Source organism: Anas acuta, chromosome 20, assembly GCF_963932015.1.
Source record: "Anas acuta chromosome 20, bAnaAcu1.1, whole genome shotgun sequence".
Taxonomy (NCBI): Eukaryota; Metazoa; Chordata; class Aves; order Anseriformes; family Anatidae; genus Anas; species Anas acuta.
In genome coordinates, this window is record NC_088998.1 from 1,390,164 (window position 1) to 1,407,431 (window position 17,268).

At 46.8% G+C, this 17,268-nt stretch overlaps 1 protein-coding gene across 17 annotated transcripts in view; it reads right to left on the bottom strand.

The window, feature by feature from the left end:
* Positions 1-16,146, bottom strand: part of ZNF618 (zinc finger protein 618) — a 178,627-nt gene extending 162,481 nt beyond the window's left edge. For 8 of the 17 annotated variants that reach the window (XM_068657140.1, XM_068657153.1, XM_068657152.1 and 5 more), the window contains exon 1: positions 15,030-16,146. In XM_068657140.1, the coding sequence (XP_068513241.1) occupies positions 15,030-16,082 (1,053 nt within the window). In that variant the 5' untranslated portion in view covers positions 16,083-16,146. The remainder of the gene's footprint in view (positions 1-15,029) is intronic. The other 9 variants (XM_068657143.1, XM_068657146.1, XM_068657142.1 and 6 more) reach the window with 2 other exon arrangements.
* Positions 16,147-17,268: the final 1,122 nt, after the last annotated feature.

A 17,268-nucleotide genomic window follows, 5' to 3' on the forward strand; every position in this document is an offset into this window, starting at 1 on the left:
GATCCTTTGTTTAAACCACAGAATAGCCATTCTTTATAACATAACAGCAATTCTCCCCTGCCTAACTGCTAAGCTCTGCCAGAAAACTCTGAAACACATATTCCATAGATGCAGAGAATAAGCAAAAGCATCAAGATATGCAGCGTCCACATTTTCCCTTGGTAGTTTGCTCTAATGGCTGATCTCCCCTGCTGTTCAAAATTTCCACCTCCTACTCTTAAAAATATTTTTGCGTCTTCATTTTGTCATTTGAATGTTTGCATTCAGCTTCCAGGTATTGTTCCTTGCTTCATGGTCTGCTAAAATGAAGAGCTCTTTGGTACCTGCCTTTTATTTTTTATTTATTTTTAAAATCCATGGAGAACTGGCTCTACAAAGATAAAAATCAACAAGTGATTTTTTTTTTTTTAATCTTATTGCCAGAGAGAATTTCCCAAAATACTGTGCACGTCCCAAAACATTTCAGAACAAATACCAATGACTATTTCCTTGGCTCCCTGAATTGCTTCACTCCAGCCACACAGTCTGTGTCTTCTCCAACTTTTCAACATCTCTTAAAAAAAAATGAGAACTGAAAATAGGGATATTGCATTAACGCACAAGCAAAAAGAAAAGACAGAATAGTGGTTTTCACATAGCTCCCTTGCTCTGCACACCCGTGGTTTGCATCACCCCTTTCCCACAGATGTGGTGTCATTGCCTCTGCTGCAGCAATTGTCCCTTTCCCACCCTAAAGCCTGCTTTGGGATCTCTGTTCCTTCTCTATTTTCCCCATTCCTAAGGCACCCCCTCGAGATCGTATCTCCCAGCGCACAAATCCTACAACTGACCGCACCAAAGCTCCTCAGATTGGCCCTAGTGTGCCTCTGGCTCCAGACCCACAGGGCAGGCAGCACCGTGCCATCGGGGCACCAGCTTCACATGAGCGCGATGCCACGAGCAGCTGATGGAGCCAAATGCTGCCCAACACCAAAACACTTCGCCAGCTCAGCACACGACATGTCCCTCCACCACTTCTGCCGAAGAACGAGCTCAAGTGGTTTGCTATTCCCATTGCTTCGTTCTCAACGCTTCCCTCATGTGCTCCTTTGCTCCATTATCCCCAGACTGATGTTGGGTTCAGGTGGTACAGCAACAGCATCTGCCAATTTTTCTGGAATGTTCTCAAAATGCCCAAAAGGGAAAAAGAAAAAAAAAAGAAAGAAACCCAGCAGCCATCCATCCCCTGTAAGACTCCCCCGTGAGCACCATCCGTACGTGCCAGCTGGAAAATGCTTCTTCCACTTCCCAGCCTCTGCTCAACACCCTCCCTGTTAACAATGGCAGACCTCTTCTGCACATGGACTATGAATACATCACACCTCTTCTTTACAAATAGGGAACAGCAATATTTATTAAACATGTCTAGTTTTTCTGCTTTATTATGCGTTTTACCTCTCCGCAGTCGTGATAAGTCTACACAAACCATTATTAGAATTTCTTTTGTTCCTAATATAAATACTTTCTTACTGTTCTTTGCAGTGACAGTCACAGATTTTTTCCCTTGTGTTTTTAACTTCCTTTATCAATTTTCTGCGCTTGATAACTTCTAACTCGAGGATAACTGTCATCTCTTCCTTTTATTATTCCTTTTTTTCCCTTATTTTAATTCTCCCCAGTCTCTCCTGGCAAGCCCAGCGAGCTCGCTGGAGGGGCAGCATGAGAGGGGAGAGCAGGGCCCTGTGCACAGCAAGCTGGGGCCTGGCTTCAGAGCAAGCCCCAAATCAGAACGTGGCTCTAGTTTCACAGCAGGGGCTGAAAAGTGCACATGAATGACACAGAAGACAACGGATCCTAGAAGCAAAACTAACTGGGGAAAAGTAAAACCCAGGACCAATGTGGTGCCCTCTTCTGAAATTTTGAGGACCCAATTATGGGTCCAGGTGGCTTCAGAGGGTCCGAAGGCATGAGCTAAAGGAGGGCTTACTCCAAAGGAGATGGAGCTCCTGCAGGAAAGCCGGACTTCAACAAAACCAAAATGAAAACAGATGCCGGCACATACAGGACTATTTAAACTACAGCCTGACAAAATCAACAAGCGCAGGAGAATGCCCAGTTCAAGTAAAGCATTTTCTATTGATGAGGTCATAAGCATACTGCATCCCTGAAAAGCATTACAGATATTTCTAAAATTCAGGTAGGAAACAGCAGTCAGCGCACTACCATCTGTGCCCAAGTTCGGTCGGCATGCCGAGTTGGGCGTGATGGCTGAGGAGCGTGCACAGCCACCAACTGGTGGCAGAGCACCTGTAGGGACCACAGCGCGCCCACGAGAGGCAGGTACAGCTCCAGCACCACTGAGCATCGAAGGATGGTGACAGCACCTTGGGCACGTCAAAGAACACCAGAAGGCTGCGGGTCTTTACAAGGGCAGGAAATACAATGATGGGAACGGCAGAACTCAGTTAATCCCAGAGGCCAGCAAATGCGAAACCTGGTTTGATGCAGCGTTGATGCTCTGGAGGCCACATCTGACCTCTCCCCACATCGTGTCCTTAAATGCGAGTCAGGAGATACAAGTCCATGAGCCCTGCTCCCTCATTCTCGAAGACCAGCAGGAGGCCACCGGGTGTCCCGCTGCTCCTATCCCCCCAAAACCTGACCCAGAAGCAGCCACCAAGCTCAGCCCTGCCGCCCTGCACCCGTGCTCCAAATCCAGAACTCTTGGGAACACAAAAGCTGCACCACAAAGTCCATTACACTCCGATTCAACTACAGAAAAGGGTACTTAAATGGGAGAATGTGTTAAAAGAAAGATCAATGGAGCAGTTAAAAGGGTGAGGTGGAGAACTTGGAGAAGATGGCTATCACTGTCAAAGGGGCTTCTTAAAAAATAAGCACAGTTAAAGAGCAGAGTGAAAAAGGCCATTAGGAACAGAAAGACACACTCAAGGAAGAATGTAAACTCGATGAATCTAAATTCAAAGCCATAAGAATCCAATCCGAAAGGAAAAAAAAAAAAAAGAGAGATAAACAGGTCGCTAAAGGAATAAAAACTAATTTTACATAAATAAATAAATAAATAAAATCAAACACATAAGCACCAGAAGTCAGAGTCTGGTATAAATCAAGCACTGAAGAAAGATAAAACCACAGTATAAAAATTCAACTTCTCTGCACCAGTGCTTGCATGTGAAAGGGCTCAGAAATTCCCCTTCTGGACCCTTCCTTCATCAGGAGTGATCAAGAGTATCTGCCTGAAACTGTAGGGTCACTGGAAAAAGATGTAGACCTGCCTAAAAAAATTATCAGCATAATAAAAAACAGAGCCAGGCAGTATCCAACAAAAAGTCTAAAAGGCACTGAGCTATTAAAATTACCTAGTACCACAAAATCACTCGTATCAGCCTCAATACCTAAAACCCACAAAGTAGGTTTAGAATAGTGCAGTTCTAAAACTGCACTGTTTTAGAAGGGTCGTAGACTAAATCCAAAGAACTACAAACTGCAGAACTTGGTTTTAGAATTAGTACAGTTAATTAGAAACAAAATCTGTCTTCACACAGAGAAAAAGGATACACCAGGAGTCAACACAGCTTTGCAGTCACAACTCACAAAACTATCAGGGTGTCCGGAAAGTGTTGATGAGCAAACAGAAAGGATGAGTGCGCGATGCAACATACCCGAATTGCCAGGTCTTTGCCAAGTTTTCTCTACGAAGGCTCTTACACTGAGTGCACTCACAATGCTGTCATATGCACAGGATAAAGCAAGAAATGTTCTGATCGCCTAACAACTGAATAAGACAGAAAATAAAGGGCAGGAATAGTTCAATATCATAGTGGGGACCAGACAGACGCCTGGTCAGCGCACCAAGTGAGATGTGGAGAAAGGGATGAGGAGAACGAGGTAACCAAGACCGTGGACAGAAGACAGTGTTGAGGCCATCCAAAGCCAAGGGGGACCATGACAAGCAGCAGAAAGATCTTATGAAGCAGGAGAGCAGGTGACAAAAGGGAATGAAATTCAACATGGATACATGAAAAGTAATACACCTGGGGAAAAGCAACTATAACAGAATACACAAAATAAAGGCATCTAAATCAACCATTAGCATTCACAAAAGCAGACGAGGAGCGGCTGAGGGTACTTCTCCAACAGCGTCAGCACAGCACTTGATGGTGGCCAGCACGGCAAGTGAAACGCAGCTAATTATTAGCAAAAGAACAGAGAATGTGCCAACGCATACTGCTGAATCCATAGCACTGTGCATAGTGCTGGTGGTCCCACCTCAAAAACAACTGCAGAAATAAAACTGGAAGAGCAAATATTTTTTCGTGCTCCTATTTGCCTAAATAAATTGCAGACGCTGCAATTACACAAACCATTGCCTCGGCGCTCAGCAACACCAGGCTACCGAAAATCCACATTAACAGGAGCCTGCAGCACACGCTGGGGCTGCAACATGAGGAGCCTCCAAAGGGTCAGCACAGAGCTATGAAGCAGGGGTGAGAAGGAAACAGCTGTACAATACCTGCCAGACTGGAAAACAAAGTTATTATTAATAAATCATCCGTTCCATACCTGGAGTTACACGGGACACAGATGTAAGACAGTTCCTGCCCTGCAGAGCTCACTGGCAAAGCCGTAGGCTTACAAGAAAGCCTAAAAGAGTTTGCAATGCTGTCTTCTAATTTACTTAGTTGGCTGCCACTCAGCATCTGGTGATGGAGGAGCACAAACTAAAGGCTGACCAGCACATATAAAAAGGATTCCCCCCTAAGGCAAAGGGCATTAAAAAAAAAAAAAACACAGGGACAGCGAGGGAAACCATCTAGCATGAACCTGAGACAACGCAGGAGCAGAAAGCTCATGCAAAGAGAAAGGTCTGGAGATGTGCCTTAAAGCAAAATTTCCATCGGGCCTCGAAATAGAGACTCTGCAACACAGCGGGACAGAAAGTTAAAGGAAAATACTGGAAGATGAATTCACAGAGGTGTCCAAGAGAGGAAAAATGGTTATGATCCAACATCTCACCTTCCTCGCACAAAATTATTAATAGTTCTCGAACAGAAATTAGCAACAGAGCCAGAATGTTTGCTGGGTCTACAGCCCCGTGGCTTTGTTCAGGGATGCTCTTTGAGTCAGCTTTGCTCCATTTCAGGTCAAATTTAAAAGCCCTAAACTTTCTCCACAGAAAGAAAGAACAGTCCCAAATTCTTCGAGTTTACAGTTGCTGTTATGACTACTTGGAAAATCTAACAAAAATAATTGGACAAAAAGTCTGAAAGTTATGATGTCCCAAAAACATGTTTCTGCAGTTTGCTTTTGAAAAATTTCCTACGGCTTTTTTTGGTTTGTGGGATCATTAAAATAGCTAAGCTGGGAACGTCATTCACTTTGTGGGTTTTGCTAGGAAAGAGTACCTTTGGGTAACAGTGGGGATGTTTATGGGGGAAAAAAGGCTTTTTGTGAATAAAATGCATTCAACTATTGAGATGCAAAATAGACTAAATGATTATTTATATAACAAACTATTATAGTGTGATCCAACTTAAAAAAAAAAAAAACACACTTTGGCAGAAAAGAAACTAAAATGTATTATTCCTGGTGCCAGAACAGTTCTATATGAGAGCATATATTAACGGAATATGTTCCTTGTATTTATTGCGCAAGGGCTCTCTTGCCATAGAGAGAGTTAAGGTGGAAGGACTGTGTGTTTTGGAAACAATGCTGGCCTAACACTTGAAAATTACATAAATCCAGAGGAGACAGATAATTTTTTTTTCTATTTTCGGGTAGGAGGAAGGAAGAGGCTTGAAAAATGTAAATATTCTAGTGCCATTTTTCCTCCAGAATGATATTTTGCTCATGATAATATTGTCTTAACAAAACGAAATCCTTCTGTCCTGCACATTCACAGGGATAGGCTGGAGTGCAGGATTTAGGTACCATTTTACTGACTTCAGTCAAAGCTCCTTTTGAGGAAATCTAACCACAAGCATAAATCCCTTTAGGACTAGTCCCTATGTGAATTCCTAAGCTGAACAAAAATTAAAGCATTGAAAGAAAGAAAGAAAAAAACACACACACACAAGAAAAAACACATTCTACGAGGAAAAGTCAAGACACAAATGGAAAATTCCTTCCTGGCTCCATGGATGCTAATTGCATATCTTATGCTAGGAGCTGAATATCATAAATTTCTACATATATATTTAATTAGGTTAATTTGTAAAATGTAGACATATGTCTGCTTAAGGTAGACAGGAACATTTCATTTTATACATTTTAAATATCACATAATGAACTACAATCACAAGCACTGTTTATGCTGGAATAGGAAGGCCAAAGAGTTCTCTGTAAAATGAGGAAAGCACAAACATGCAAGTTAGACAAACATTCACGATGTGTGACTGGTATCTACACAACATTATTAGAAACCAAAAGCAATGGAGCATTCTCAGTAAATCTACTTCTTAGCAAATAAACCAATTAAGACATTACAAAAAATAAGAAAAAGTTAAATCCACACAAGGTTTCAGAAAAAAGGCCTTTTGTTTTTGTCAGCTTGGTTGCTTCTTCTCATTTATGAACAGCAAGACTATTTCCATTAAGTGCAGGGTGCTCCAATGGACCCATGCCTACACCTCTCTGACACCTGCATGCCGCTTCCAGAAGTGGGAACTGCATGGCTACTCCCAAACCACGCACATTGCAACTCCAACCCTGCAAACTTGCTCTGGACATACTCTGCCTCCCGGCCCACGTCAAAGCAGGTCCCCCTCCAAGGCTTTCTCTCTGGCAATAACCTAAAAAACACGATGAAGGAAAAACGCTAATTCTAATGGCTGTTATCACCACCCAGCTGAATTTATGGGCCTTTACAATAAAGAGAGATAAGGCGGCAAAAATATCCCTCCATCAGATAAATACGTAGTATGACTTGGTGGCATTAACCATGAGCAGATATCAGAAGCCACATGCCCCAAAACAATCTAAGTATGACAAAGAGTCAAAATACACCCACAAGTTTTTGTTTTGTTAAATTATTAATTCATTTACTGGCAGGCAGAGTTCATCCACATCCCTGCTGGCCTGTGATGATCCCACCAGGTCACGCTATTGCCGCAGCACCAAGGACACCAAACATCAGTCCTGACCCATCTCATGCGTCACTGCCACCACCACCTTCCCCAGGACATGCTTGAGCATCTCAAGGTCCCAACATATGCTCCTGCTGACAGTATCACCTAACTGCACAGAAGAATTTAGTTGACTCTCAGTGGGGTTTTCAGTTCCCCTCTGCTACGCACCAGACCCAAATCCAGCTGTGCCTCCCTACATGGGTTTCAAAAACACATTCAGAAATCTGAGAAGGTATTTTGTTTCCAGCAAATAATTATCCTGTCTTTATGACCCTTCCTTTTCACCCTCAAATTATGAGCATCACGAACACTGCTAAAAGCTCAGGATTTGCAGACTGAAGAGCACCAGACCTCAAGTGACAGATTTACACCCAGAAGCCTGTGGCTGTTCTTGGGTTTTGAGGTACAGCTCTACTGAGGCAGTTCACACACGACTGACAGGGTCATCTCAGCTCTATTCCCGAAGTACACCCAGCGGTCTAAATATAAGAAATCATATGAATCTGCTGAAGTAGAGTTTCCTTCTTCCCTCATGTAGCCAAGTAATTAAAATAGTCGCATACAAAAAAAAAGATAATTCACCAAAATACACACACCTCCAAGCCCTGGTTAGAGGCACACACCCCAAGGCCCCAGTGCCCCCACTTCCACCACCCTGCTCTGCTCCCCCCACACCAGCCTGCCGGGCTCTCCTCTCCACAGAGCTGCTGGCTTTGGCCACAGAGTTCTGAACACCGAGGTTTAATACTTCCATAAATGGGCCTAAAGCAATTAAATACTTCTATTAAAATTGTTCTCCGCATACTGTAAGCAGAACCTAAATGATGGGCCTTCAACGCAAGCAAACCCAAGTTCTGCTGAAAACTTACTTCTGTTGTTATTTTCAGACAGGAAAGGACACCTACACCCACACAGAGTAAAAAATTAACTTTTGAAAAAATTTTTGTTGCCAGAATATACCTAGCAAAATGAAACTGCAACAAGCATTATGAAGGAAGGCCGTGAGGACACGGCGGTGCCACATGGCACCAGCACAGGACCGTGACCGCATCTGGCCCACGGAGCACTTGCTCAGCTGGCAGCTGAAGGAAGGCCTGGTGAGCACCCCTGGTTTTACTTCTGTCACTTGCTGAGATGCTGAACCTCACGCAATACCATCCCCAGTGTTTAAAAGCACAAAGCATACTGATGTTCACTGAGCCCCTTGTGTCTGCAGCCCGAGCCCTGGCCAGTACCCAAGCCTCACCATCCTCCATCGCTACACCAAGTCTCTTGGACACTATAACCGTACACATAACCATAAACACTTGTATTGATTCCCTCCACACACGATAGCTCCTCAGAGGCTTCAATAATCCCAAGACCCTCCTCCACACACCAATGTTGGCATCTTCCCTTTGTTAGCCGGCATCAGGATACACAAAATCTTGTCACTGCTTTTCTACTTCCAGCATTATTTTTCACATTATGACAGCCAAATATAGATGCGAAACAAACAGCAGTACTGTAAATTACAAGCAAGGAAGGCCTTGCCTATGTAATTAAATCTTTGCAGGTACAGTGCACCAGCTAAGCCTTTCTAAAGCACACGTTAAGGAGTGTCTTGGCAATATAGGTTAGAGAAATAATGACAGAGGAGAAAGACTCCTGAGAAGAGCTGCCCTAGCAGAATTGGTGTTTTGACACTGGTCCCACCAGTGACAAGCATTGTGCCCTTCACCCCAGGCCCTCAGCACTGGGACAGCCACGGCTGCCCCACAGCACTGCAGTTTTACTGCAAACCAGCCACACAGGCTCCAGGTTCTCCAGATGCAGCACATCACCACAAGTCTGGTCTCTGCCTGGTGGGATCACCAGCCTGCAGCTCTGCCCTGACCTCATCCAGGATCATCTGGATCATTCTGCACCTGTAGAGGCACAAGCTCAGGGGTTCAGCTGCTTTGACTTCCCCAGGGAGGACCTGGGTTCCCATCAAGCAAACTCCTCTCACTGAGATGTCCCAGCTGGAAAAAAGGATTCCAGCATGCCAGCACGAGCATTCAGATGGGTTACACACCTGAGTTATCAGTTGTCAAAAAAAAAATGTAGAGCATAAAACCTCTTCTATATTGACACAAAAGAAGTGGTTTAAGTACAGGTGCAGAGCCTAATCTGCTGATATCAAGTTGCTTCTACATCACTCATACCCTCAGTGCTGTATACACCTCTGAATAAGAAACTTCTTTTCAGCCACACTTTCAAGGAGTACTAAGGACACATTTCTCTTATTAACCTCCTTCTTCTGCCATGTTTGACACCACTCACTTTGGGAGCAACAAATATTCTAACAAGGAAAACCCAAATAACAAAGCCATCACGCAGCTTGCCCAACACCTCCACATTCATTTACACGCTCAATATTGTCAGTGCAGGATACCCACATCACAGGAGACTACCTATATCCATCATTACGGTACCCAACTGGCAAACACAATTTCAGCAATTTCTGAAAACAAAGAACCAAAGCTGCTGACCCAAGCCCAAAAGGAAGATCAATGCTCACAATCAACTTCACACACGACCAGAGTCCTACGGACAGCATGGCAGACAGGGCCCAGGACTGGAGGAGGAAGACAGATTCAAGGTGTAAATATCCAACATGAACCAAGGGAAGGAACCCTACCTTCATAAACAGTCTGATGTCTCCAGCATCATGCGTCTTGGGAAGGGACTCACTCCTTGGGAAAGTCCTTCAGCCCTTCCTTCTTCTGAAGAAGACCAAAGCATGGAGCCCATGTCCCTGTCCCGCAACTCACCTGAACACGCACTGCAGGCACATCTTGGGATCTGCAAGACAAGGCAGGGATGGGAGCCAACCGTGCTCCTCCTGCCACAGGCATTGCAGGCCCTCAGCTGTCACAGAAGCAGCCCACCAACTCAACACACCACTTATCACTGGTGATTATAATGTTCAACTGAAAAGCTCCATATATATGTGTGTGTGTATATATATAAATTATTTCTCCTCCCTTTCTGCCACAACTGTACCCCCCTTCCACCAAGAGCTAACCAAGGAGACCAGGAGCCACATGCCAAGCCTCTCCCACACCGGGTATGCGGTCACCACCTTCACCGTACACCACGTGCAGTTGCTTTCCTGGGTTTCTTTCCCACTCCAAGTGCTAGGGCTTAAAAATTCAGCTCTCACGTGACTGCTGATGAGGCAGAGCCGCCGTGATAAGTTGCACCAGAGCTGCATGCCACTGATGAAAGATACATCGCAAACGGTTATTTTTCATATACTATCCATGGTAAACAGCATCATTCATTTCTATTCCCTTGCTCCAGACAAATCAATGATTGTTAATGCAAAGTCAACACGTCCAGATGTAGTTTGCATACTAGTTAACCACTAAATTGGCATCACATAGTACAGAATAATCAAGAGACATTCAAGGAACCAAACAAAAGCAAAAAGGAGGCAGATGACTAGCAATTAATCCATAAAAGACCTTTAAAATTAAACTTCTTCCCTAGAAAATGCAGTATGGCCAAACTGAATCCATAAGTGCCCAATTCCAAATATACATAATGCTGTAGTTTTAACAGCTCAGAAACTGATAAATTACAAGGAATAAGTATCTCCCCACAGCATTTACTTGTGTCCGTCACCAAAGAGCAACCACAACCTCCAGCCACTTGCAGTCCCCATGCCCAGGTGCTCTCTTGCCACCGCTTTTCCCACCACTTACAACCAGGGCCTCATCCTGCCAGCACGACACAAAAGGCACGTTCCTGCACACTGCAGGACCAACGCTGTGCACGTTAGGCTGTTCCTGAAAGCTCCCAGCACAATTAGCATACAAATAATTGTTGATGGGGATCAGAAGGTGAATTAGAGTAACCTGCAGTGCCCTGGGCAGCAGCAGCAGGTGCAGTTGCGATCCAGCAGCCCCTCTGTACACACATCGTGCTTCGCACACGCAGGCAGGGCGATGGACGTTACCTGGGCTGGGTTGTCCCACTGCCCTGCGTGGATGGACACCGTGCCTGCTCCCAAACCTGAAGGACACCCGAGCTGCCCATGGAACGGCCTCAGGGCACAAACCCCAACTCCTTCCCAGCACAAGCCTTACGTCATGTTTCCAACATAAAATACAAATTTCTAAAAATTCTGATTTTTGGAAGCCTAATTTCACTGCCGCACTTGCATAATTGCAAACTTGGCCGTGCATCACCAGAGCCACGTGACTGCACCCAGACCTGTGCTACGCGTGCCATTACGGCAGTGATATATATTTAAATTATTCTGGAGTTATGCGAATAGGATCATAATATTTTATATTGACCTTGTGTAAATATTATCTACTACTTTAATAATGTTGTGTCTATTTTCATCCCTCGCTGAGGACTGGGTACTTTTTGCAAAATTTTCCTTTTTCAAAAGCACGTTTCAGTCCTGCCACCAGTGCGGCGTTGGTATCGCTGCTTCCTCCCCTCCCCCTCCCTGGCTGCCCAACAGCAATTTTTAAAATGATAAATATTGATCAACTTTCCAGAAAAAAAAAATCCTCTGAAAGCAGACTGCAATGAAAAATTATGAAAAATTTTTCAAGCAAGAGGAGGCTTCTCCTGGAAGGACACCAGCACACAGAAAGGTTAGATTCAGAAACCCATTATAACCTAAACCGCAGCTTTTCATCACCAGTGGAATATATAATGGAAGCCGTTGTTTAAAAGAAACTGATATACGCAGAGTTAAAGATTGTAAAGGTTGCGGTACGCACACCTACTGTATGACAGCATCCCCACAAGTTGCAACCGAGTACTATTGCCTTGCATTTCAAATCTCTGCAGAGGAGACGTGCAACACACAGCACATCCCAAATAACCACCTCAAGACAATTCACTTATTCTCACAACAGACTAAAACAGGTTACGGCAGATATAAACTAATTTCAATAATGATATTTTAGGAGACCATGATAAACTTTAAAGATAAAACTAAAACACGGTATTTGTGACCCCAAACCAAATATATGCCATTATTTATAATTAAATGCAGCACCCATCAATGCATAACCCCCCTGATCCTACAATGCAGCCACGGGGTTTCTCCCCAGATCTAAGGGTGATGGTGGGGGGAGCACAGAGGGAGAGAAAAAGCAGCATCAAAAGCTCTCTGTTTGGAAAAAAAATGTATGAATCCTTAAAAAAAAAAATACAGCTAAACAGTTTCTTTTGGTATAATCATAGAGTCAGTGAAAGTTCTGGGGTGCAGCTCAAGGAAGGGAATTCTTGGCATATAAGAATATGGAAAAGCCAGCACGTTACAGCTTCCTGGCTGAAACCATGAATAAAATATTCTCCGGGATTGTTTAATCCAATTTAGAGCATTGTGTGTAATTTTTGCCCATATGTGCCACCCCACTCTATCTGCACTACTGCAGGTCTGTAACCGTGGTACTTGTTTCATTATTTGCTAAAAAAGATCCAGGAAGAGGGTGGGTCCTTGTCGGGGGGGGGAATAAGCACAAAAATAAAAATAAAAATATGAAGCTGACATTTCAGAATATTTTCTCCTCCACCCAAAAGAATTATCCTGTTTTGCAAATTTTTTTATTGTCCCCCTGCCCCCCCCCCAAGAAACACAAAATGTGAAATAAAATAAGGGGAGCAGGGTGAAAAACAGCCTCAGAACCTTTAATTTTTCAGCCAGTGCTGCCTAATTTCAAACAAAGATCAAGTTACAATGAAATAAAACAGAAGAAACTTTTCATGGGTTTGAAATTCAGATTTAAAAATTCATTCCAGATTGAATTTTAATTTTTTTAACCAGTTGCAATTCAACATTTGAGGGTGGGTGCCCAGCAGCTCCATGAACTCTTCTGAGTTTAAAATTTAAAAATGCCTTTTTCAAAAAAAAAAAAAAAAAAAAAAAAAAAAAAAAAAAAGAACTGCTGCAGCTGTGGAGCCAGCCATCTTGCTATTTTGTCCCCATTTTAGAGAGGAGACTGTGTCAAGGTTGGTAAAATTCAATGTTGACCTAATCTTTCCCTTCCTCTCCCTCCCCCACTTTTGGGTGGAAAGGCCATGCATCTCTCCTATATTGCTTTTTATTGAAACAATGCATGTTTCAGAGCTCTTTTGTTATTTATTTTTAAAAGATCAATACCAAGACCCCAGTATTCAAGGGCAACCCTACAATAACAAACCAGTCTGTGCACAGTCCTAAACTTGCAGGCTCCCCGTAACAGCAAAATAATCTGAACATGACAACAAATTAAAAAAAAAAAATTCATCTCAAACTCCAGGAAGGCTTTGCAGTAAGAGTCAAGGAGAAAAAGGATTTTGAAATTGTGAAAAATATCATGGCACAGCCCTGAAAAGCCACTTCAGATTTACTGTTTAAAAAAAAAAAATCAAAATCACTAAATCTTCAATTAATTTTTCACAATATTGTTAATTATGCACATTCATAATATCATGGCGGACCTTATAATAAACCTGTGCAAATACTAGATTTATAAGATACACAGTATCTGGAGTAGTTACAGTCTGCATGTGCTTAAAAAAAAAAAAAAAAGAAAAGAAGGAAAAAAAAACCTACTATGGAAATTTTTTCTTTACAAATGAAGTAGGAAATTAAATGCTGGAAACTATGTTTTAATTATGCCAGAAGAAACCATCAGAAATGCCAAGAAATTCAAAAATAAAACTGACATTCGACTCTTAATTTTGCTTGTCCTCGTGTTTTCCTGGACCGTGTTTAGAATCTTATTGTTTAAGAGCAGTTTTGCATGAAATCCAAAATCACAAAAAAAAAAAAATTTGGGTGTGTCCACAGCAAATTTTCTATGGTCTAATTTTCCTGCAAAACTCCTTATTTGAAACAAATAACTTTAAGCACTGCAGCAAAAGCCCGTTCTGGCACACTGTGGTAGGCAAGTTCAAAATTACAATGAAGTACAATTCTTAATTGCTCCGTAACAGCAATTCTCCCACTTTCCCAAACTAATCATTTTATTGCAGTTAATCCAGAGGTGCCCACCTCCAACTTGAACGAGTTGGATTCCCCAGCACTCTGCTGCTTCCAGCCTTTATTTTCCTTCAGGAGAACCGGGGGGGGGGGGGGGGGGTGTGGGAGGTTAGGGGGAGAGAAAAACCTGAATTCATTCAAATTCCAGCTTAATTTTCATTTACATACGAGCACGGCTTTGCTTCCAAAGGGACAAAAATAAAATTTCGCCGGGCGGGGCGGTGCCGGGGTCCCCCCCGGCCGCTGGCCCCGCACCGCCCCGCCCGGCGCCAACTTTCTTAAAAATAAGAAATAGCTGAATATTTCCTCTTTTTTTTTTTTTTTCAATTTTAATTTCTTTTTTTTTTTTTTTTTTTTTATTTACGAAAATAGTCTCCTCTAGGTGGCGTCGTTTTAATGGAAAAAAAAAAAAAAAAAAAAAAAAAAAACTACCGTTTGGGAGGAAAATTAGAAAGAAGAAAAAAAATCGAGAAGGGGAGCGGGGAAAGGGGGGGGGGGGAAAAGCTCCAGCAGGGAGAAAGACGGGACCGGAGCGCGGGGCCGGGGGCGCCGGGCCGGGCCGAGCCGAGCCGAGCCGGGCCGGGCCGGGGAGCGGGCGCGGGGCCGGGGCCGGGCCGCGGAGGCGAGGCGAGGCGGCCGGCGGCTCGTCCCCGCCGACATGGCTGCTGGGCGCCGCTTTGTTTTCCGCCCCGGTCCGAGGGGCGCGGGCCGGGCCGTGCCGGGAGGGCCTCGGCGGCGCGGGTCCGGCTGCCCCGGCGGCGCCCCCCGCGCACTGCGCCAAAGCGCCGCCGGCGGGGCTCCGCGACGGGGCGGCTGCGGCTGCCGCCCTCCCTCCCCGCTCCCTCCGCCTCCCCCCGGGGACACGCCGCCCGGCCGCCGCGTACCTGCGCTCCCGCCGCCGCCGCCGCCGCCGCCGCCGGAGCGGAGCCGTCCGGCTGGTTCATGGGGCTGGGGCGGGAGGCAGGCGAGCCCCGCGCCGCCGGGGCCTGCGATCCGCCGCGCACAATGCCGGCGCCGCCGCCGCCTGCTTTCCGCCCTCCCAGGAGCGGCGAGTGGGGGCGATGCCCCCGCTGCGCGGGTGGGCGGCTCGCCGGGCTGCTGCAGCCCCCCTTCCCCCCGGGGGCATGGGCCGGGGCGGCCGCCGCGGGCACGGGCGCTGCCGCTAGCGGCGCGGCGCGCAGGGCTGGGCGGGCGCCTCCCGCTGCCGAGCCCGCGCCGCCGCCGCCGCCGCCGCCATCACGAAGCCGCTCTGGGGGCAGCTCCAGCCGCAGCGCGCTCGCAGCCAGCGGCGGCGGGAGAAAGGGGCTGAGTCTGGCCCAGCGCGGGAGCCGCGCCGCGCCGCCGGCCGGCCCCGCGCTGCCCTCCGCCCCCGCGCGGCCCCGGCACGGCTCGGCCCGGCCCCGCGACGGGCACCACCGCCGCCGCCGCCGCCCGGCGGGCGCGGGGCCGCTCCGCGCCGTGGGGCCGGCGAAGCGCCCCCGGCCGCGCCGAGCCCCGCGCCGCGCCGCCCCACCGCGATGGGCGGCGGGGCCCGGGCTGCGGGGCGCGGCGGGGCCCGGGGGCGGCCGGCGAGGGGCCGCGGGGCGAGCGGCGGCGGCGTCGAAGCGCCCCGCGGCCGCCGCCGCCGCCGCCACCGCCGCCGCTGCTGCTCCGGGGGGCGGCGGAGAGCCGGCGGCCCGCGGCGGGGCGAGAGCCGAGGGGTCCCGGGCGGCGCGGGGCGAGAGCCGGGCCGGCAGCGGGGCCTGCGGCGGGGAGGGGGCTGGCGGCGGGTCCCGCTCCCCGCCGCCCGCTCGCCCGGGCGGCGTCCCCCGCAGCGCGGCCGGGGTGGGCAGCGCCCGCTGTGCGCGGAGCCCCCGCGCTCGGGAGCGTGGTGGCACCCCCTGTTTGAGGAGTCTCTCACAATAATCGTCAAGTCCCCATCCTCGTGTGAAACTCATCCCGCCACCGTCGCCCTCTGAGAAAGAAGAGCGCTTCCCCGGCACGTCCTCGCGACGTTTGGTGCTGCCCGGCAAAATTTGCTGTTTTCCTCGGGAAAAAAAAAAAAAAAAAAAAGGAAAAAAAAAAAAAAAAACATGGCGCTTTTTCTCCCATGGAAAACATTCAGCATTAACTATAAACATAATTACATCTTGTGCATACCTGGTGTTTTTCTCCCTTGTGAAGCACTGCCAAAAAATAGTTATTAATAGTATTAATAAAATAATCCGAACTCATGGATTTCCCTGCCCCGGCCCATGAAGCCCTCTTTCCCAAGAGCTCCACGAAGCAGAAAATTTGTGAAGAGTCAAGCACTGGTTTTATTCTGGTTGCCCGGACTAAAGATAGCTTCAAAGACATTGCGAAATAGAAATTTATTTTTTTTAATATCTTTCATGCAGATTTCATTCCAAAATGCTGTACAATCAGATAATGTAATTACAGAGCTAAATAAAAACAAAGGGGCAGGGGAATTGGTGAAGTTGGGCAAGGGAAGATGTTTTTCCAATGAGCTTAGAAGGGATGTGGGAAGGCAGGAGGCAAAGTGCACTTGTGAGGCTCTGTCACCTCCTGCGCAGTGTAGAGAGGAGCAAGGAGTCCCCCAAGGTCAAGCGTGAAGCCAAATAGGATGTTCAATGCATGTAATAACTTTGAGGAAGATTGGGGGGGGGAAACAAAACGAAACAAAAAACAGCTGTGCTTAGGATGCTGGATTGCCCAAGGGCAGTTCCTCAACCTTCAAGACTTTCCACTCTCAGGTGCAAAATGTAGATTTTTGGAGAAAACTCCCAAAGAAGGAAGGACACGGGGTTCAGTCTGCTTCACAGCCTGGTCGCAGCCCCTGCTGCTGCATCCTTTGGAGCAGTTCCTCAGTGGTAAGCCTCCGTGCTGAGATGCCTTCTAGAGACTTTAGGAAACCTGCTCAAAGATGGTAGAGAGCAAAAATCTTCACACCTCTGGGTAATGTGATGTCTAACATTTACCGCAGTCACTGCGTGCTTCCGCATGGGTTGGAGCCTCTTCTGCACCCACTCAACCAAGCAACATGTCCCAGCTGTGCCCAGCTCCACCAATGTGCCTACAGAGCCCCAGCAGCACCTTCAGAGAGGAGGGCAGAAGCACACGGTGCCTCGATGGCTGTGACAG